Source organism: Citrus clementina, unplaced genomic scaffold (genome assembly GCF_000493195.1).
Source record: "Citrus clementina cultivar Clemenules unplaced genomic scaffold, Citrus_clementina_v1.0 scaffold_3, whole genome shotgun sequence".
Taxonomy (NCBI): domain Eukaryota; kingdom Viridiplantae; phylum Streptophyta; class Magnoliopsida; order Sapindales; family Rutaceae; genus Citrus; species Citrus x clementina.
In genome coordinates this window covers 17458603-17480204 of record NW_006262339.1, presented here as the reverse complement: position 1 = coordinate 17480204, position 21602 = coordinate 17458603, and the positions used below count along the sequence as shown (strand labels likewise).

At 32.2% G+C, this 21602-nt stretch overlaps 3 protein-coding genes across 7 annotated transcripts; 2 read left to right on the top strand and 1 right to left on the bottom strand.

The window, feature by feature from the left end:
* Positions 1 to 7777: 7777 nt before the first annotated feature.
* On the top strand, positions 7778 to 11953 carry LOC18048926 (kinase-interacting family protein). Of its 2 annotated transcripts, none has more exons than XM_024188652.1 (3): positions 7778 to 8047; positions 8760 to 8891; positions 10858 to 11953. In XM_024188652.1, exons 2-3 carry the CDS (start codon positions 8783 to 8785, stop codon positions 11811 to 11813), a joined length of 1065 nt encoding a protein of 354 aa, XP_024044420.1. In that variant the 5' UTR covers positions 7778 to 8047; positions 8760 to 8782; the 3' UTR covers positions 11814 to 11953. The 2 variants fall into 2 exon arrangements, with proteins under 2 accessions (XP_024044420.1, XP_006441399.1); XM_006441336.2 differs by having other exon boundaries at positions 7779 to 8047; positions 10867 to 11953.
* A 2097-nt stretch (positions 11954 to 14050) lies between these two features.
* Positions 14051 to 19794, bottom strand: LOC18048924 (tetratricopeptide repeat protein 1). Of its 4 annotated transcripts, XM_024189111.1 has the most exons (8): positions 19210 to 19794; positions 18972 to 19021; positions 17306 to 17393; positions 17049 to 17165; positions 16410 to 16512; positions 16012 to 16159; positions 14508 to 14632; positions 14051 to 14324 (listed from the first exon to the last, which is right to left on the bottom strand). In XM_024189111.1, exons 1-5 carry the CDS (start codon positions 19666 to 19668, stop codon positions 16462 to 16464), a joined length of 765 nt encoding a protein of 254 aa, XP_024044879.1. In that variant the 5' UTR covers positions 19669 to 19794; the 3' UTR covers positions 14051 to 14324; positions 14508 to 14632; positions 16012 to 16159; positions 16410 to 16461. The 4 variants fall into 4 exon arrangements, with proteins under 4 accessions (XP_024044879.1, XP_024044876.1, XP_024044877.1 ...); XM_024189108.1 differs by having other exon boundaries at positions 14051 to 14632; XM_024189109.1 differs by having other exon boundaries at positions 14051 to 14632; positions 16073 to 16159.
* On the top strand, positions 14520 to 15053 carry LOC18048925 (basic blue protein). Its single transcript, XM_006441335.2, has 2 exons — positions 14520 to 14673; positions 14848 to 15053. The coding sequence occupies exons 1-2, from the start codon at positions 14520 to 14522 to the stop codon at positions 15051 to 15053; spliced, it is 360 nt and encodes a 119-aa protein (XP_006441398.2).
* Positions 19795 to 21602: the final 1808 nt, after the last annotated feature.

Sequence of the window (21602 nt, the reverse complement as noted above, 5' to 3'; positions counted from 1 at the left end):
GTTGTTATTTATATTACTTTAGTAAATATTATGATATGTGTTATTTACATCCGTACCATTACAATTTAAATTTTATAAAATAAAATAAAAAATAAAATAGAATTGGGGAAATTCTGAATAAGATATTGAGTATTGAATTGGCTCTGTGCATTTCATGAATACGAAATTAAATATAAAGTTATCTTCATAGCTTCCTGAATTGGGAAAATCTCTCAAGATTCCCATCTTGTTGGGATTTGCTTTCATCTTTAATTATTACATACATAAAATACTAAATTTAAGTCATCTCTATGGTGCCTTTTTTTTTTGGGATAATTTAAGACAAATAAATAAATTGCAACATAACAACAACATGGAGATGCGGTTTTGGTTGCCATGGTGTCTCTATAATGCTTATTTATCTTTAATATAAATTATTTTGCTGGCTACAATAATATTAAAATAATAATAATAATATAGTTATAAACTCTTATATAAATATTATTGTACAAATAGATGGAATATTATATGATTGTTTGAATATAAGTAAAATAATAAAATTCAATCATGTAAGCTATAAAAGGAAAATGAAATTCGGCTACCCTCAATACATAAGGAAGCCAAAAATGACATGCTTCCTGTGCTGTTTTGAAGTTTTGAATTTAAAAATTAAAAAAAAAATTTACCATTAAAATATAATAAAAGTGAATCAAAAGAATAGAAAAAATCTTAACCTATTCTTATCAACTCCCTCCATCTCACTCACCTAACCGACCGAAGGCCGGGGCGCCAAGTTCGTCCTCCGGAAATAGGCCCCAGAAACGGGTGGGCTATAGCCTTGGGGGGTGGGGCTGGCCAACTTCGTCCGCCGGACTCGGAATGCCGCGAGACTTTGGGAGGGGCCTCTGCACACCCATCGCTGACTAGTTGCGCCGACTAGCTACCTCACGTCGTGCCATCACACCATTCACGTTGCCAATTAGTTGGACCTTTTTCGCCTCTTCAAGTAATGTTGAGGAAAGTTTCGATTCATTGGAGGTAGATAGATTTATGATTTCATTACTAATTTTGAATCCAATTGAGAGATACTATTTCTGAGTGTAGTTTTTTTCTTTTTCGGTTGCTAAACTTAGAAAGGTTGTTCCTGAAGCTCTATAGTAGCACAGTCACACCATTTACAATTTACTAGTACTTTTTCTTCTAATAAATGAGTCTAAAATGCTTGTTTTAGTAAAATGAATGCTTTAATATTCTTTTGCTAAAACCATGTACACTAAAACTTTTCCTATTTTTATTTTCTAATGAAGCATTGAAACCTTGCTTGATTCATTGCTTCTTTACATTTCTGTGACCTCATTTCTGTAAACTCTATGATTCAATTGTATTTTTTATTACATCTTTGTGATTCAATTGCATTGAAATCTTCCACACTTTGTTATTGTATTGCCTTTGCCATATTGAACAAAATGGCAAGGCTTGGAATGGTTTCTGTGAATTCTTTAGTTGAGGCAATTGTTTTTTATATTAGCTGCATTCTTGAGTTCTTTAGTTACGATAATTGTTCTGCTAAATCCAATAATTGCAGCTTCATTTTAAGGTTTTTCATTTTCTCTAAAGCATATATTGCGCCATTAACCTCAAACCAAATGTGACTTTTTGGGGGCTTGCATACATGTTTAAGTGATGGACAGATCTGGGAATTATTGTTTGGTACCTGAGAAATGAAGTAGAATCCATCATTTTCTCTTTTCTCTTTATGTTGCTAATTTGTAATTAATTTTTATCAAATTTAGAAACTTAATGCCTTGCCATACCTATTACATTGTATTTTAGGGATGTAACATATGAATCTTGGTCTGACTGTTAAAGGCAAGTAAATGGATTTAAGGATAATTTATTCCAATCTTACAGACCATTGTTGGATGTCGAATCAACATACAATGCTTTCAATTGTGAGAGGAAAATGAACAACTAGTTGCCTACTTTACCTAAGCTTGAAGTTGGGAAGATTAATGTGGAAACATGTGGTAAGGGTGTGCAAAATGATGAAGTCAAGAGTAATTGTTGGACATTCTGGATTATTTTTTCCATTGTGATGTGTATTTTAGGGATAGCAATTCCGTTTTGTAATGTTTAAATGAATAATTGTACCTGATGTTTTTTTTTAGTTTTTGTTAATTTGACATTTCTGAGCCATTTATGTTGCCTGAACTACTCTTGTTGTCGTAATGGTTTCGTTTATGTTATAAAATACTATTTTCACTTGAATACTTCAATTTTAATTTGGTATAAATCTTCAGTTTATGTATCTTTATGCATCATTTTCATGTTTCAATTAAGAATAAAGTAGCATGCATGACTCCATCAATCTTTCAACATTAGAGTAATATCATCCAACCAACTAATGCACGAAACACATCTAAAATAATATATATAAAAAAAGACTAAGTTAATGATCAATCTCTGAAGTTCGGTTCAAACTTTTTTGTCGCTGTCATTTTGTTTGACGTAGTAATTGCTGAAAACTCCCTTGTTGAGATCCTCTATAGAGTATCTAAGACGAAGAATAAGGCAACATAGATGGATGCAATGAGAGTAATGGAGATTGCTAGTTTGCACAAAATAAGAACCATATTGCATTCCATAAAGTGCAAAATCAATTAGGCATAAAATATAGAAATTGGTTTATAACTTACAGTGCATGAATAAAAGGAAACGATGGATAAATATCACATTTTAGTGGTTGGCATGCGAACACAGGTGCCTAAATAAACAATGTACCGGTAATTTTTACATAATGACAGATTTAATATTACTAAACGTACATAAAAAACACAAAACTTACTGAATTCTTATTGGTCTTCTGTGTTGGGACCACAATATCAACATTAGAAGATAATTGAGTTTTTACATTTGAGTCCTGCAAATCCATAAAAAGATAAATTAAAATTAACTATAAAATAATTATCTAAGTAGTTTAATCTTACCTTAATTTTCTTTTTGTATTTCTTCTCAACCTTTAATTGTTTTCTTTAAGAAGGTGGGCGACATTTTCTTCAAGATACAGCTAGATCCTGTATCTGCTCAATCTGATGATTCTCATTCGTTGTACATCCCACCTTGTTGTTACCACTTCTTTTACCTCTACAACAAATTTTCGACGGCAGATCCACTTCCATTTTCCCAATCCAATCTATAAGGAATTGGTAAACTTTTTCATCATCTGCAGCTATGTTTGCAATATTGCTAAAAGCATCACACATTTTTCTATATTGCTTTTGTTCATCAGTTAAACTCCACCTCTCACAATTGAATTTCACCTTACTATGACATCTTTATACATCTTTTTTCCATCTCTGTAAGATGTATTTTTCTAGAAGTAGAGTAATAGAGTTACGAAACAACACAAAAATGATCAAATGGCATGTTTACACATAAGCCCTGTGTTGTGCAAATTTTAATGTACTCGCAAGCGCACGAATCTGTTGTAGTATAGATTAATGGTGACGAGTGTCGATCCCACGAGGAGGTGGATTTTAATTGTTTAGAATTAATTTTGTGAATGGGTGATTGGATTTGTGGTGGAAATGATTGGAATATGCTAAAACTTAAATTAAAATGGAGAGAATAAATTCTAAAATTGGTATTGAAATGGTGAGAATAAATTGAAGATAATTCTATTGAAATGACGTACTTGGGTATCTGGATCCGTATCAACATGCATCATGGGCTAAATATTCCTTATTAATGCCAATTAAATCATGAGGGGGGAATCCACACCTCATGAACCACGCTCTAATCAATATGGTGCTAAGGGCTTATCGTGCCAAATAATAATAACCTTATACTAGAGGGCCGATGAAACCAAGGCGGTACTAGACAAGATTAGTATTATTTGTCGACGAGAAGTCAAAACATCCACAAAAACTAGAGGGGAAGAGAAAATAAATTTACCAAATTAAGCCCATGACACATGTTGAGACTTCACCTTCAACCCAAGCTTGAAAGAAAATTAGCCACTCATAGTTGAACTAGGGGCAAAATGAGAATTTATTAAAATACGAAGAAAATACAAGATGGAGAGGGAATTACAGAAAATGGATCCCAAAAATGGATTCAGAGATATCAAATTAGGGGGGAGAGGCCCCCTTTTTATAGATACATGGAGTAAATCATGGCCATCGGATTAAAAACAGTTTGGACGCTCAGGATTGCGCCACGTCATCAGTCAACAGTCCACGGTTTGACCACGCGGATGAACAGTAACACGGTTTGACCCGACTTTGAATAGTAACGCGGTTTGACCCGGATGAACAGTAACGCGGTTTGGTTGAAAATAATCCTGTGTGATGCATGCACCGTACGCGAGATTTTTCGTCCACTGATATGCTGTCACGTCACCATCAACAGTACATAAGAATTTTAGTCCAACAGGATCGTGACACCTCATCAGTCAATGCCACATCATCGGTCAATGCCACGTCATCGATCCGTCTATGTGAACAGTGCTGTGAACAGTAACGTATACAGTCCCGTATACGTGAATAGTACCGTACATGTGAATAGTGTCATTTTTCCTTTTATGCTCCTCCTAAGGTTTTCGACCGTCCTGAGTTCAAAAGTGATGTCCGTTTTGCCGTCTGATCTCTCCTTTATTGTGAAATGACTATAATGCCCCTAAAATACATAAATTACTTAATTAAAATAAAACACACGTAATTAAATCACAAGAATGTTAAATACATAAAAGTAAGGGTTGTTAGTAAGACTTGAAATGTAAAATGACGGTTTTCTCCTTTATAAATATGTATTTTCTAACACTCAACACCCTGCAGATTCAAACTTTAAATAGCTACATCCAAATGTGCTTTCATCCTTTTCAAAAAAGAATTCGAAACTTCTTTTGTTACCATCCACACTCTGTTCACCAACATCATATAATGATCCCACACAGTCAATTATGTCACAATACATCAAACTAATTAGCTCTTGCTGAAATTCACGAAACTTTGAGTTAGTGTAAGCCTCTTGAATTTGCCTATCCATTTAAAAAAATAGTTACACATGAAATCTATTGCCTTAAACAGTTCGCATCTTTTTATGATTCTTTTCCACTTTACTTCGTAATGCATTATCAAATTGCTCCACAGGTTGTTTCAATGTTGTTTTGATGTCACGTACCTATGAAAAAAAGCATTCATGCTCTCACTTTGTTGAGTTGTTGACATTCCCGCAAAAAAACTATTATTCACAAAACACAGAACCTAGCAATGTCTCTGATTATACAAACCACTTAAACCAATCATTACAACCTAAATCATATTTCATAATCATGTCATGCTATGCATTCTCAAACATAACAGGGTTTTGCGAATCATAAATAGTAAAAAGTAATGAAGATTTAATGCCATCATATTCTTTTTAAGCCCCTAACATCTCATGTACCTTCTTTAGAATATGCTACAAGCACCATCAATGTCTAGTATGAGGGAAAAATATTTTAATATCTTTCTTTATTACTTTATCTTAGGTTGTAATGATTCTATTGGGAGGAGAGTTCGACATGTAGAATAGACACAATTGAAAATAACCATATAAATGTCTTAGTGTCCTCATAAGAAATCAATCCACACTCAAGCAAGTTAGACTAACCATGATGGTTAATTCCTACAAAGGGAGCAAATCGCATGCCATACTTGTTTGTAAGCTATGTCGTGTTGAACATAACAACATCTCTAAAATCTTTATAACTTGCCCCACTCTTTGGATCTACCCAGAATACATTGACTAGTTGATCATCTTCATTCACGTCTATGTCACGGTAAAAGCTATTACATTCTTTTTGCATTTTCTTAAAATTCACTTGAATTGCCATAACATTCCCTTCTTTTAGTTGTAATCTCCTTGCATGAATGATGTGATTTCTAACATCCCTTTCTATCAATGAGACATTTTCAAATCCATATGCTTCAACAACAATGGAAGTAAAATTTTGTCCAACTTTAATTCTTGCTTTATCATTTATATCAAGATTTTTTTTTTACACTTGAACTAATGTGGCGGTTATATCACTCCATGGTTGTGTTGAAGAACTAAATTTAGAACAACCTATTTTCCATCTTCATTAAGACATCCTCTAAATTCACTTCCCAGCCACTTCTCCTCCTAGGTTGTGGCCTCGATACATTAGAAGACTGACTTTTAGGCTTCCCACTGCTCTCACAAGAAAAAGTCACATATCTCACAATCCAATCAAATCTTTTTTTAGTAGTTCATCGCTTTATTGGAAAACCATCATGTTTACCAAAACCTTTATAATAATCATACATCTCATCCAGATTATCAAACAACATTCCAAACTTCAACTCATACTTTTTTGGTTTCACATCCATTACGTTATTAGTTTCTTTATTATTTCCATCTAAATCGTTGTCATGTAATTCTTCCAAATCTTCGACTTCATAATCTTTTTCCAAATTCATCATTTCTATACCATCAAAAATAAATTGTATTAACCATATATAATTCAAACAAAATCTACATTTCAAATAACTTATTTCTAGTAATTTTAAATATAAATTCTAAAAAAATCCAAACACCAATAGTAAAACAATTCCAGAAAATTGACCACTAATACTACCCAATCTATTTTTGACATCGCAACCTAATAAATCAAAACTTTCCTTGACATACTAAATTCAATTGCCTGAACAAATGAAAAAGGTCCAAAATCGTCAAGCACACTGTCAAGCAAGACCAGTCGGCGACGTGAATTGCGGTTGGTCTGCGACATTAGGCAACTGGTCAACAATGGACGTGGAGTGACAACGAGCTTCGTGGGTGAGTGAGAGGGATAGGGAGCTTCGTTGGCAAAGTGGGACAACGAGCTTCGTCATGAGTGAGAGGGATAATGAGCTTCGTGAGTGTTTCAAAGGGATATAGTGCGGGTGATTAAGCAGGAGAGAGTGGATAAGAGGATTTTTTAATTTCTTTTAATTCACTTTTAATATACTTTAATGGTATAAAATTATTATTAATTTTCAAATCCAAAACTTCAACACCACACAGAAAGCATGTCATTTTTTGGCTTCCTTATGTACTGAGGGTGGCTGAATATCATCATTCGCTATGAAATATTCATATAATGCTGTGTCAGTTTTTATAAAAGAGGTGTTGTTGCATCATTTTCTTGGGCGGAAGCAAGACATGGACGGATTTCAAATTGTATCTAGCTTGGCACAGACAATATCATGATGATATTTAAACACATTATATGTGTGTTTGTGATTGAGGTTGGACAACTGTAATTTAAAAGGTACAGCAGTAAAATATTTAGTAAACACTAATTGCTGTAACTTAAAAATTATGTTGATATGATTTTTTACTTGTATAATGAAGAATCTATTATGTCTTTAATAGTTTTATCCAAATTATTATTTAAAATTTATATTTATTACATATTATTAACTTTTATTTCATAATTATAATTTTTTTCACAATAATTGTAACTTAAAAAATTACAGCACTTCAATTTTAAACACACTATATACGGACCTAAATAGACCAAAATTATTTTAGACCGTTTTGTTATGGAGCGGTCGGTCACGTGACTCAGCACATGATAAGTTACCATGAGTCGATTTGTTACATAACCCACCATCATACAACATGGACTAGAATCCAGTGTTGATCTAAGCAAGTTCTGAGCACCGAATCAATGGCCAATAATTGATTGGGATCCACATAAGATAATTATTGATCATTAATCCAGTACTCAAGACTTGCTCGTATCAGCACTGGATCCGCTTCCCATACAACATACTGTAGGGTGCAGCAGCCGTAGACTTTGAAATCGGAAAATCGCTGACAAGACCACGTGTCGGCGTATGATGCGTCAATCTCAAAAAATAATTCTGGCGGATTTTGGGCAGTCTCCAATATCACATTTTGTTGAATCATTTTATAGTTCACATAATAACTTCAATTCCATAATACACTCTCTCTGTACCTTACAAATTCACACGAATCCTCAGTTTTTTTCTTCGCAGGCCACCACCCAGAGCTCACGGTAATACATTTTCTTCTCTATTATTTTCTTATTCTCTGTTTGGTTCCCGAGAAAACGCACAACTTAAAAAGAAAAAAACGAAAATTTTTCTTTTTCATTTTTTGTTTCGAAGGAAACTAAATGTAAATACGCCTTGTTTGTAGCGTTTTCTGCCTTTTCTCGGCAGCCAAACAGATTATTTTTTTCTTATAATTCTTCGATTTTCCTTTAAATATTCGTGTACATCATACACACTGTTAGTTGAGTGCCAGCTTATTTTAACTTTCTCGTAAGATTTTATTCAATTTCTCGGCTGCCAAACAGTTTACAGGATTTTTTTTTAATTTTCCACTTAAACGAGAAAACAATGAAGAATAAAATCATAAGAAATGGAAAATAATGGATGAACAATTAATATGCATGGGGATTGATTATGGTGATCGATTCGGTGCTGCAAGGCAGTGAATGTTAGAAAATAATAAACTTTTATTTTTTCTCTTTTAAGAAATAGAAAAATTTATGGCGCTTTTAATACGTTTGATTTGATTTTGATTTTGATTTGATGTATATCATAAATTGGTTATGGAGATTTGCGCTTCTTGTTTCCTTTTTTGTTCTGCTGCTTCTATTCCTTGTTTCCTGCTTGTACGGTTTTCTCATCTTAAATTCTTCGTAAAAGCGGCAAGTAATTGAGTAATTGAGTTGTTGAGTTATGTCTTTCTATTTTTCTCAGCAATTTAATACGGTAGGCCCGGCATGTCGGAGGCTGATCAGACGGTGGAGATTGACGCTGCTGATTCATATCAATTGCAACCCTCCTCTGGTGTTGGGTCGTCTTCATCATGCCTTCTACCTGCACTTGTTGGTACGGCTACTTTACACCGAGCAAAACCTTTTCCTTCCTTTTTTTTTTTTTAAATTTTAATCTTATAACTGTTTTCGAATTTTAAATTATTAATTATTATTTTTATGAAATTATATTTGTACAATTACATAGTATTTCCAAGATTTATTGTTACTATTTTTTTAACAGTAATTTCATTTTTTTAGGTTATGTTTGTTTGGTATTGAGGTGGTAAAATTTAAAAGCTATAGTTATTATAAAAAAATTTATAATTATGAATAAAAATTAATAATATATAATAATTTTAGAAAAATTAATAAAAATATAATAATTTTTTCTCATAAAAATATAAAATTAAATCAATTTAATTTTTAAATTATAGTAACTAAATATTTATTGGATGTTTTAATGTTATAATTTTAAATTATAATTATCCAACTTTAATTTTAAATGAGACTTTAATAATTAATTTTTTTTGCATGCCTTCACATATAGAATAAAAATATAAATTAATGGATGCAAAAGTTGAAAATTAGTGAGAGTAGAAATAAATATAAAATAGTGATAAAGTCAAAAATAGCTTTGACTGAGGCTAGCTAGTAGTGTGCATTTATGTTGGTGATGATTTTTTTTTTATTACAAAAAAATTGAGAATATCGTTTTTAATGTTTAAAATTTGAACGAGTGTGAAGTTTCCCTCTTTTCAGTAATGAGGAGTCACCATCAGCCAGCTTCTTTCTTTGGCTTGTTGCAGTGAGCGACCTTTCTATTCTCACTGTTCTCTGCACAATTTTCCATAGCCTTTTAACCTCATCATATCAGCCTTACGCGCCATCTAGTTGGCGTGCCAAACACTTGCCGCTGTGGTACTGTTCAAGTGTTCATAACTTGCGTTATAAACCTAATGGTCAATGTGGGGCCTGGATTCCTTGATGCAGACCTTAGAAGCCTTTTCTGATTCTTGAAAAATGCTGAAGAGAGGGAAAGACGAGAAAAAATGTGTTGAAAAGGAGGAGAGAGAGTGGATTAGGCAAAGAAAGAGAGAGTAAAATTTTTTCATTTTTCTTTCTCTTTAGTATTACTCTTAAATATGTTGCGATGGATTTTAATCGATATAGAATATATTTTATTAGACTATGGTTATGTTAGAGTAGATTTACAGTGAAGTACGAATTTTAACCACATATAATTTTAATCGTATGATTATGAAGGGGTACTCTACCTTAGAGCAACTCCAACATAGCCAAACCCATTTTATTATTGTATATTACATTAAGGTTTATTAAATTATAAAAATATTATGTTTGCTATAATATGGATTGTATTACATGTAATAATATTTTATATCATTATTTTATAATACTATTAATTATAAACTAATATTATTTTAAATTTATTAATATTTAAGTACATATTATTAGTTATATCAAATTATATAATAATAGTTAATTTTATATAACTGATTATTTTACATATTAATTATTATTATACAATGTAATGTATTTAAATAATGTTAATGTTAACTTATATATCTTTATTTTTATATAATTAATATAAAATTAAAAAAAAAATTTATTAATATATATTAATTACTATAATGTAAAAATAATGAAAATAAAAAATAGTATTGTTAGATAATATAACATTAAGTTATAAATTTGTTTTTATTTGTTATAATATTAAAAAAGAAAAAAAAACAGAAAAGCTAATTAGACAAATCAGACTCCCTGTCGGGTTTGTATAATGCGGCAACTGCTGTATTATGTTGCATTACAATGCAACCTAGTTTTGTCATTTTGTGATGAAGGGGTAAATTTTATAGTACCTCCATATCAATTACATACTTTACTTGCTTCCCAACATTTTATTAACATCATCATCGCGCTCTCAAATCGTTGTTTTAACAGCCAAAAGGGCATTTTGAATAATTGCTTATGGAATTGCTCGTGATTATTGAAGATGCATTTGTAATTAAACAAATTGGTAGTTTTTGCAGATGTTGAAGAGAGAATGAAAAAGTTGGTAATAAGTGGCAGTTCTGAGGAAGAAAATGTGGGCGACACCTTTGCGGAACGCGCTGAATGGTACTATCAGAAACGCCCTCAGCTTCTTGCTCTTCTCAAAGACTTGTACAATGGCTACATCACCTTGTTGGATCGTTGCCACAATCACAAGAAGCACCATTTTCGCAATGGCTCTTCCGAAACCATCATCACAGCTTTTTCCTCTGCTGATGCTGAATCCGACGCTGAAAGCACAATCTCTTACCAGCAACAACAAATAACAACAACAACAGCAACAATGGCTGCTGCTGCTGCTTCAGCTAACATTGATGACCTAGTTGCTGAACTTGTGGCGAAGAATGTTGAGTCTGAAATATTAGTGAACCAAGTGAATGAGATGGATCACGTGTGTAATGAATCGAGGAGGAAGATAGAGTTGTTGAAGAGTTTGATGGAGTTGTTAGAATCGGAGAGGATGATTTTGGTGAATGAGAACGTGAAGCTGGGATATCAAGTGAGTGCAGTAATGGAAGAGAACAAAGGGCTGGCATCTGAAGCCATGTTTATGAGAAGAAAAGCTAGTGAGCTTGCTAAATGTGTGTTGAGAATGAGAGAAGATTATAGGGTTTGCATACTTAGCCAGAAAATAGAGGATCTTCAGGAACAAATATATGGGCTGGAAAAGAGGAATAAAGAGTACTATCAGATGCTTGTGAAGAGAGAGCAACAAGTGAAAGAATATGAGAACAGCTGGAGCAACAGCAACAGCTGCAGCAGCAGCAGCAGCTATGTGAAGGAGAAGAGTGCCCAAGTCACTTTGGAAAGCTGCTTTCAATCTTTTGAGAAAATTAAGTTGAAGAAGAAAAAGGGATCATCAAATTGGTGGGAAAGAGTGAAGAAGGCAGATTTTTTCAATTGTGGGCTTCCAAGTTGTAGTTGATTATATTATCATATTATTGCATGCGCCAAGACCAAACTAGCTAATGATATTGGTTAAGATGCTAGTTGCTAGTGACTTTTATCTTTCTCATTTAGTAAGTACTTAATTTGTATTTGGAGTATTTTGTTTATTTTCCATTAATGCAGATAAATATTTGGAAACATAATTTCTTGTCACTCTTGATGCTATATAAAGATCATAAAAAAGGAATAACAAAAAAAAAAAAAATGCTAGTATCATCGTTGAAGAATAAAACTTGACTATGCATGATGACTAACTTACAAAAGTGAAGAGATTCAACAAAGCTAATGAAGATTAGTAGAAAATCTTAATTCTATGATGGGGAGGTAATGGTAGAACACAAAAGATATTGCATGAAGCACCATTAAATTATGAAAGAGAGTAATACTAAACATCAAATTTTATTCAAATGCGTGTAATACTTGGATCCAAAGATTTTCTCCTCATTTATAATATAAAATATAAATATGCAATAGTATATGACTTGTATATAATACTTGTCTAGTGTCTATATGTAATTGTTACATTCTACAACATATCAGACAGACTCTTAAACAGGTGGAACATATTTTGCCTTCGTTTACTTAAACCTAAATCAAGAGATATCAACAAATAATTTTCGAGGAAAAATTAATAATAAATGGAAGAGTAATTCTATGCTTACAAAATTGAAATATAAAAATTTGTATTCAAATGAAGAGTCACTAATTAATAATTATTATGTGCTTTATAATAGTATTCGATGTTTTTTTATCATCATTGTAAGCACGAATGTTGTTTTTGAGATGCAAGTTTAATTCGAGTCCTCTATTTTTATTTTATTTTTTTCTTGGGACTCGAATATTAAGCCAATTAAGACATGAAATTGAAGTACCTTTTGCTAAAAGTAGAAGCATGCATATCTTTTGTGCCATGTTAAGAATTGCAAAATGGTCGTGATTAGTCAATGCCAATCAATTAGTTTAATTTATAAGATTTATTATTGTAGTTTGTTAATAAATCTTGAAATTGAAATAATATATAAGTTTCGCTTGGTAATAGTTTTTTAAATAGAGTTTATCTAAGTAAATTTTTATTAGTAGAATTTTTAAAAATAGAGCTGTCACCAAAAAGATTTTATTTGTTTAGTTATTAATGAGAGTTTTTATAAAAAAAATTGTAAAATTATTTTAATAAATAAATTTATTAAAGTTATTTTATGAAAGAAATGAAAAAAGATTGTCAAATAAATAAAATATATTTTAGATACTTTAATATTTTAAAAAAACTTTTCAACCTTTATTTCTAAAATTCCAAAGTTTAAACTTTGCTAGTAGATGAAAAATAAATTATTTAATCATTTACTAATAAATACTTTAATATTTAAAAAAAAACTTTTCAATCTTTACTTTTGAAAGTTCAAAGTTTGAATTTTTGATCATTAGATAAACGATACCAAACAAATATTACAACTTCAACATTTATTTTTAACGACTTTTTAACACTTCCTTTAGAATGACATCATCAATAGAATTTCAAAATATCTCTGGTTAAATTTGGCTTTGTATTAAAAAACTATTTTATTCAACCTCTAATAATTCCTGACCACATAATTGGTCTCAGAATAAGATTACTTCGCAAGTTATGTAACAAATGCTCCGCAATTTGCATAATTGACCACAATTTATGATTTGAAGCATTTGTTTTACAAGAAAAAAAAAAAAAAGAGAACAGATGAAAATTTACTTTGATAAAATTCTGCCAAGTTGCATTCTTGAACAGCATAGCCATCAACAAGGGAACAAACTTTTTTTAACAAATAATTCATAACTTTAGATATAAAGCTAAATCTAGTAAGAACCAATTTTAGCGAAGATTTTGGGTTAATATCCTTAAAATGATGCAATTAACAAGGTTTCTCAGTTGTGAAGTTCAAAATTTGTACAATGCTCACCAAGGAAGGCTGCTAGAATATGACAATTTAATAAATTTATTTAAATAGAGAAGGCTGCTAGAATATGACAATTTAATAAATTTATTTAAATAGAGAGATGCATACTGCCTCAAATATATATACAATCCTGATCTAGTGTGGGTGCCTCATTTTTTTTTTTTTTTCATATGAACAAATTGATAAGCCATATGATTTAATAGAGTCAATTTTTAGTGCTAGTAAATTGCACAGTTTTATAGTATATCAGAAATTAATTCTATTAAGTTGCAATCCTTAACCGCGTGTCCACATTAAGAAAAATAAGGGTGCCCCGCACCCAAGAGTGATTACACACACACTCTTTGTACAAAGAGTGTAAAGTTCGTGATTTTGGAAAAACATGAGCATCCCATACAACTCTTACGCTCCATAAGACTGGTGACGCGCCCTTACCAAAAAGAGTATGTATGTAAATCGTTCGCAACATCAAAACAGCCAAATTTTTAAGAAGGTAAACAGCTTTCCTTATGTTGCCCAAATGGATTGTTGTTGAACATCAGGAACTGAAGCTGTGTATACTGCCAATTATCGTGATATGAGAAAACTAGCTAACATACTTTACATGACTACCTAATCAGATAAACACCAGAATATTGTGAGCCTGCCCACCCATGTTACGGATATTATTGTAAAGATAACCATTTACAGATCCATAACAACATATCTCAGTTTAAGGGAAGGAGATGCTTTTCCAAGCTTACCAAAATTCCAATATGATCATGCTCTGCCTTGTTCTTGCTGCATTCCTTAACATGCTTCAAGTAAGAGGAGCAACCCACATTGTTGGAGACAGGGATGGCTGGTCTCTCTTCGCTGACTCCAACAACTGGACTCAGGGAAAAGAATTTCTCGTTGGTGATGTTCATGGTAAGTATGTATCTAATGGAGTACATACAAACAAACATAAATGAATCACATATGTACAGTACCAACTTTCATGCTCCCAGTTTTTGATTTCCTAAGCATGCATGTTTTTAACCAGAATAATTGATTTCCTAATGAAGATTGCCAGCACTAATTTTTGTTGTTGTTTTTGGACAGTGTTCAACTATGAAGAACATGTGCACAGTGTGATGCAAGTCAATTCAACTGCATATGAAGATTGCATAAAAGATCCATACATAAGTCTGTTTGCTAGTGGCAGTGACTCAGTGGTTTTATCAGAGGTTGGCCGAAGTTGGTACATTTGTGGAGTAGGTGATCACTGTGAAAATGGCCAGAAGCTGAGCATCAATGTAGCTCCTTAGATATATAAAGAAGAAAATAGTGCCTGGATTACTGCATGAATAAAGCAAAATGCTGCTAGATGTCCATCATAGAAAAATAAGAAAGCTGTTAAAGCTAAAACAGGAAGGTATGAGTGTCGCTATTTGGTGATTATATTATCATTGTTCAGTCTTTATATATTTGTTTTCCATGTACTACTGATAAGTCTTATGCTAGTTCATCAGTCATGTAATCAATTAATAACATTGTAGTCTTTTACATTTTCTTATTGCCTATATGACTACTTTACTCCGTCTCTGGTTACAAAAGTGATATATGTTTAAGTATAACCTTTTAGACCTGTCATCAAGGATACCACACACAACAACCAAGCCAAGAAGCAAGAAAATATACAAATACAAACAGAATCCCAAAATAGTCTAGATTCCATTATCAAGAAAGCAAAATCCAAATTATCCAGTGCATTATAGTAGTGCCTAAATACCATCGTACCATCATAGATGCACCAACTATCTCAATTTTTTATTTTTAAAAAATACCCGTGAATGTTGCCTCCTCCATGGTTTTGTAAGCAGGAAAGGAATAAATCTGCACAGACTAAATCTAAAGTGATATATGTTTTAAGTATAATTTTTTAGACCTGCCATCAAGGTTACCACACATGACAACCAAGCCAAAAAGAAGGATAATGCAAAGTACAAACTAAATCCCAAAATACACACATGACAGCCAAGCCAAGAAGCAAGAAAACGTAAAAATACAAAACTAAATCCAACAATATTCTAGATTTCGTTATCAAAAAGGCAAAATCCAAATTATCCCAGTTCATTACAGTAGTGCGTCAATACTGTCACTCCATCATACCTCAAAATTTTTTTATATTTTTAAAATACCCATGAATGTTGCCTCCATGGTTTTTTAAGCAAGAAAGGAACAAATCTCACAAACTAGATATCTTTGTACTAAAATGCTGCTCACGTTCATGAACTGGGTATGGTTTACTTGACAAAAGCAAAACAGAAATCAACGACAGCAAGACCTCAATGAGCCTCTGTAAAGAACTCGCTGCTTTCGCTAGGTTTATCTTCCCGTGATTAGGATAAACGTAGGCATGGGTTAACCTTAACTGCACAATGTCAATAGCAAGATAAGGAAAAGAAGTTTGCCTAACTAGCTTGAAAATAAATGTGGGTTAAAAAAATAATAATAATAAATAAAAGAAACTAAAGGATCAAATAAGTGATGACAAGAGTGCAAACTATTTGCTGTAATACCATCCTTAAACCCCTATATTCAAGTTAAGTATTACAGTTGCCATGTAAAATAAGGTGCTCAATTAAGAACTGAAGCATAGGTTATGATAGAAAGGACAAAACCTGGAAATAATAGAAATATCATGTACACATTCCGACAATCTTGCAGCACATTTTAAGGCTTATTTGCAGCAGTCTGTTTTTCTTGGAGTCTTCCAATCCGCGTCTGCACAAAAAAAAGAAAAGAAATTATCACTTTAAAAAGGAGAAACAGAAAAGGGCGAGAGAGAGAGGAGGGCCAAATTGTTTAAGTCTTTGACTGAATTGACTTCCATAGAAACAGTAACAATCAATTTCGAATTAAAGTTACACATTTCATTTAGGCAACTCACATACATTATGATATTACTTTTTTTCACATAGGCGAGATTCAACTTGAAGATGTTTTATACACCATTGGCACCCTTTTAAATCACTTGAGCTAAAGCCCGAGGGTTGCAATTATGTAAGGATTTCCCTTACTAGCATAGCAAACTCCAGCACAATACTTGCATTAGAACACTTGTATTTGCATTTATGTCCAAGATTAATGTACAAGTTGATAGTAGAGCATAAACTATCCATATTTATCACACATAATGTACAAGTTGATAGTAGAGCATAAACTATCCATATTCACCACACATAATGTACAAGTTGATAGTAGAGCATAAACTATCCATATTTACCACACAAATTTATTCTTTAGTAAGTGGAAGATACCTTGAATGATTTGGATCGACAGATAGAAGGATCTATTTGTAAACATGTGGAATATGACTTTTCAGCTGCATCATATTGGTCCATAGCCAAAAACACATCACCTTGGCAGATGTAAGCCTGCAAAGCTCAAATCAGTAAACATATCACCAAGATTCATAATGAGATCCAGTAGATTTTATGTTCTTGCATGCCTGCAGTAATATGGTTTATGAGGTGCAAGTGTCTTCTCCAACTTTTAGAGTAAGTAGGTTTCTCACCTCAGTGTAGTTTGGCGCTAATTCAAGGGCTTCTCTGACATCTTCAAGAGCAGCAGAAAAATTGCCCATGGTCAATCTTGCAAGACACCTGAATGGAAAGAAGGTCTCTAAAACTTTTCTATCATAGCAAAACCCATTAATTGAAGAGTACGTTGTGGTAACATTTACAGAAAATATATGTCATTAAAGCCAATTGCTGATATTAATACAAAAGGAAGACTATAGTTAATGAAATATATCAATTGCAATATTTTAACCTCGTGCACTAAACCAAATGTGCTATTCTACCTAACAAATTAAGCTTTTGGGTGGCTTTTTTCTGTCAAGGACAAGCAGGGAAAGGTTCCAACACCATGATTGGGAAAGCCAAATGCTTCAAAGGAAATAGCCCGAACTTGAAGCCACATTGAATCCAGATGTTACTTAGTTTGAATTTCCTAACATCGTCTCTCAAAAATCATCATTTCCTCAACATGACATGTATATGCACAAAATAAAAAGAAATGCACAAAAGAAAACAAACAAAATTTTTTCGCTAATGCTATTTGTGGTTCTAGAAATTGGCTTTGGCTGAATATTTCTGATTTTGATTGGTTAACTCTCATGCAAATAGAAGTTCGATTTGTAAGAAACATCTCTAGGGAAAAAGGTCTGGGGTACTTTGAAGCCTTTGAATACTTGAACGTCTCCCAGGATCAATGTAATTGCAGGAGGCAAGGAAAAGAGAGATAAAGTCTGTACCCAGCAGCTATTTCTTCTGTTTATACCAAACAAGGGAGCTCTAGAAACCCACATTCGTGATAATTATCTTATAAAACACAATGAGATGTGCCAGAAAAGTTGGTGAATATCCTTTAACAAAAGTCATCATATCATTGACAAGCAAATTAATTTCTACCCACTTCATCTTGAACTCAACATCAAATGATATAAGGGAGAAAGTATTGGCAATCTAATGAAGAAGCTTGGAAAAATTAAAATTAAAACTCAGCATTCTCTTACCCCAAAACAAGTTATGGGTTAGAGGCAACAACTAATCAAGTTTAAGACTATGATGGTTGATCAGGTCTTTAGCTACAGCTGGGATCAGCTTCGAAAAAATCATCTCATCTGTCCGGATTAAGCATTTCTATTGGAACTTAAACTAGTAAATCTGCAAAATCAAGAACAGAGGTTTACACAAGGGTAAATCAAATATATCATCTGCAGTCATTGATGTCAAAAAATGCTTCATAAAACAAAAATCCCCAGTTATATGGGATTTGACCAATCAAAAGAAGAAAGGTTCAGCCAAGCAAATTTCTGAAACCATTAAAAATTCAGATAAAACGACTCGAAAAGCGAATGCCATTATTCAATGAACCAAATATGCGTATGAAGCTATATAAAACGCAAGCTGCGTAAGAGAAGAATAAGCATAACAAGTGGAATATAAAAAAGGGGAATTAGGAACTCATGAGTTAGCTAGATATGTACAGGCTTTGATACCATAATTTCTGTCATCTAAACAAGCCTACAGCAGATACCTTTTTATCTAAACATTACATCACCCCAGTTTATCTAAAAAGTAAAATCGACTCACATCATCTGTGGCCATAAAATCAAAAATTTCCCATAAGTACTGTAAGAAGACTTCCATTGATGAAAAGAATTAAGTTGTACAAACCTGTCTTTATATAAAACATGGATGCCACCAAATGGTTTTAACTCTATGGCCTGCAGCAGCAATTGGCAAGCATGGCATCCGTAGATAAGAACATTTGAGAGAGCAAGCGATTCATGTAAAAATAACACGACTATGTCAACGATTATTTTACTTGAGCCCCCTATACTTTTTAAAATTTTGCTACAGCCTACATAATGTTATTATTTCGTCTGATTGCGGCCCATTGGGCACACGTTACCTGAGAGAGAAAGCCGTCGGCTTCCGAAAAATTAGCCTTTTCAAATTCAGCCTCGGCTCTCTTCCTCAACGCAAGCGCTTCCAGATTCTTTGCAGCATCATGATCACTCTTTATTCCACACAATACCATCAATATCTCAGAGGCTCTAGCCGGGGTCCCACAGTGGCCGACCACGACGCCGTCGGGAAGCGCCACGAGGTTCGGTCCGGCGCCGCACCGGCCCAAGCAGCCGCACGACTTGACAGCGACTTCCGGCGGGGCCAGAGACGACAGGGTTTCAAGAATTTGCATGGAGCCCTGCCTGCGACAAGTGCGGTTCGTGCAAACTCTGAGTTCTTTCAGCTCTGCGTTGATTCGAGCCCGGGGAAGGGGAAAGCAAAACGACTTGTCGTTTGATGGTAAGCGTAAACGAGCGACTGGTAGTACGGAGTTGAATGCCAACCCAAAGCCTCCTTCCATTTTTCCGAACGTTCCCAGTCCAAATCCCACTTTCCTATCTTCTCCTCCAAAAGTATCAGTTCTTCCACCTCAATGCTGACGTGTAATTGTACCACTCGTGTATGACTGCATAAATTTTGTAATAAATTTTTTAAATATGACGAATATTCCCCCCAGCTTTTGCATAAAAAAACATGCCACTTGTTTAAGTTTTTTTGTGATTACAGTATTATCCTTACGTGAAATAACTAAAAATGATAAATAAACAATTATTAATTCAATTATTATCTAAAGATGGTTTATATTCATCAGCACAATAAATATTGCTTGTTTTATCAACTACAACAATTTTAAATTGGCCTAAAACTTTATCAATGAGTATATATATGAATTTAGATGGGAATAAAGGTATGTTTTTATAATATTAAAAAAAATTCAAAAAAAATCACCAAGAAAACAAAGAATGATTCTTATAATTACAGGTAAAAATAATCAAAACTCAAAAGACTAAATTTTCAATTAGCATAAAAGATGAAAATTGAATTATAGCTTTCATTACTATTTATTCAAATTTTGAATACCGTAAAATCTTGATAATTGAATTTTTGATAAATTAATAACCTTTAATAAGTAATAAAATCCTCCAGTCTCAACTTGACAAATATACTAAATTAATAATTTCACTATATGTATAAGACAATAATTTATTTTTGAATCCTTTATGCCCAACGAAAATATAAATTGATAAATAATCAAATACAAATAATAAATAACATATAAAATTCATAATATTAATAATTTTTTTGATAACTTCGATTTTCTCAATTCAACTATTTTCCAAAATATATATGCATCTAATTATTTGAGACTAAAAATAAAAATAGTGTTATTTCAAAAGAAATAAAAAAATAAAAAAAGTGTCCGTTGTATTTATAGAGTTGATATTCTATAGGTTTTGAGCACCTAAAATATGTTATCTTCAAGGTTATTAAATTTGAAAAGTACATACATCAATTTTATATCTATGTATAATGTACTTACATTAATTGGACTTCTATATACATGTTTATATATAATTTTTTAAATTCATACATTAATCTTGGTCAAAGAGACAATACGCGTACCAAGATGACAAAGTAATTAAAATATAGAATCTTTTCCAAATTAACAAATATTTATTTGTTGATAAATTAATAAATTATTCATTTGTTGATAAAATAAATAACCATGGTAAAATAATATTGTTTTCTAATTCTCAATTATGTTATTTTATTGAAGCTTTATAGGTAAAACCTCAATAAATAAATGTGCAATAAATTAATATTCTTGATTAAAAAATAAAATTCTCTGGTCCCATCTTGGGCTACTGTATGAAATTAATAATTTCACAAAATGCAAAAGATAATAATTTTTTGATCCATTTTTTAAGTTGTTAGGCCGGTAGTGCCCAATGAAAATATTATCTAATAATTATGAACTTAATACAAAGTTAATAACAAACAAAATATAAAATTTATAAGATAAAAGAGTTTTTTCTTACAACTTCAATTATCTGAATTCAACTCTTCGTAAAATAGGCATCTAAAGTTTTAAGTTTTTATTTATTTTCTAAATTGAATTCAACCTCATTCTTAATTTTATGCTGAGCATGCACCACACTTAGTAATTTTTTTTTTTTCAGCCAATGCAGATCTTTTTACTCATTTTAAAATGAGAATCCATGAAGAAGAAAAGATATGAAAATTCTAATGATTTGAGACTAAAAATGACAAAATAATTTAATACAACTTCATAATACCTTGATATTCATATTTCTTAGCATTTACACAATAGTGATCTATAAGTACATGATTATAGCAAACTGAATAAAGAAAAAAAAATTGTATTATTACAAGTTCTCTAACTAAGCTATATTATTATGGATAGTAGTGGTTGGATATATTGTTGACTTGAGG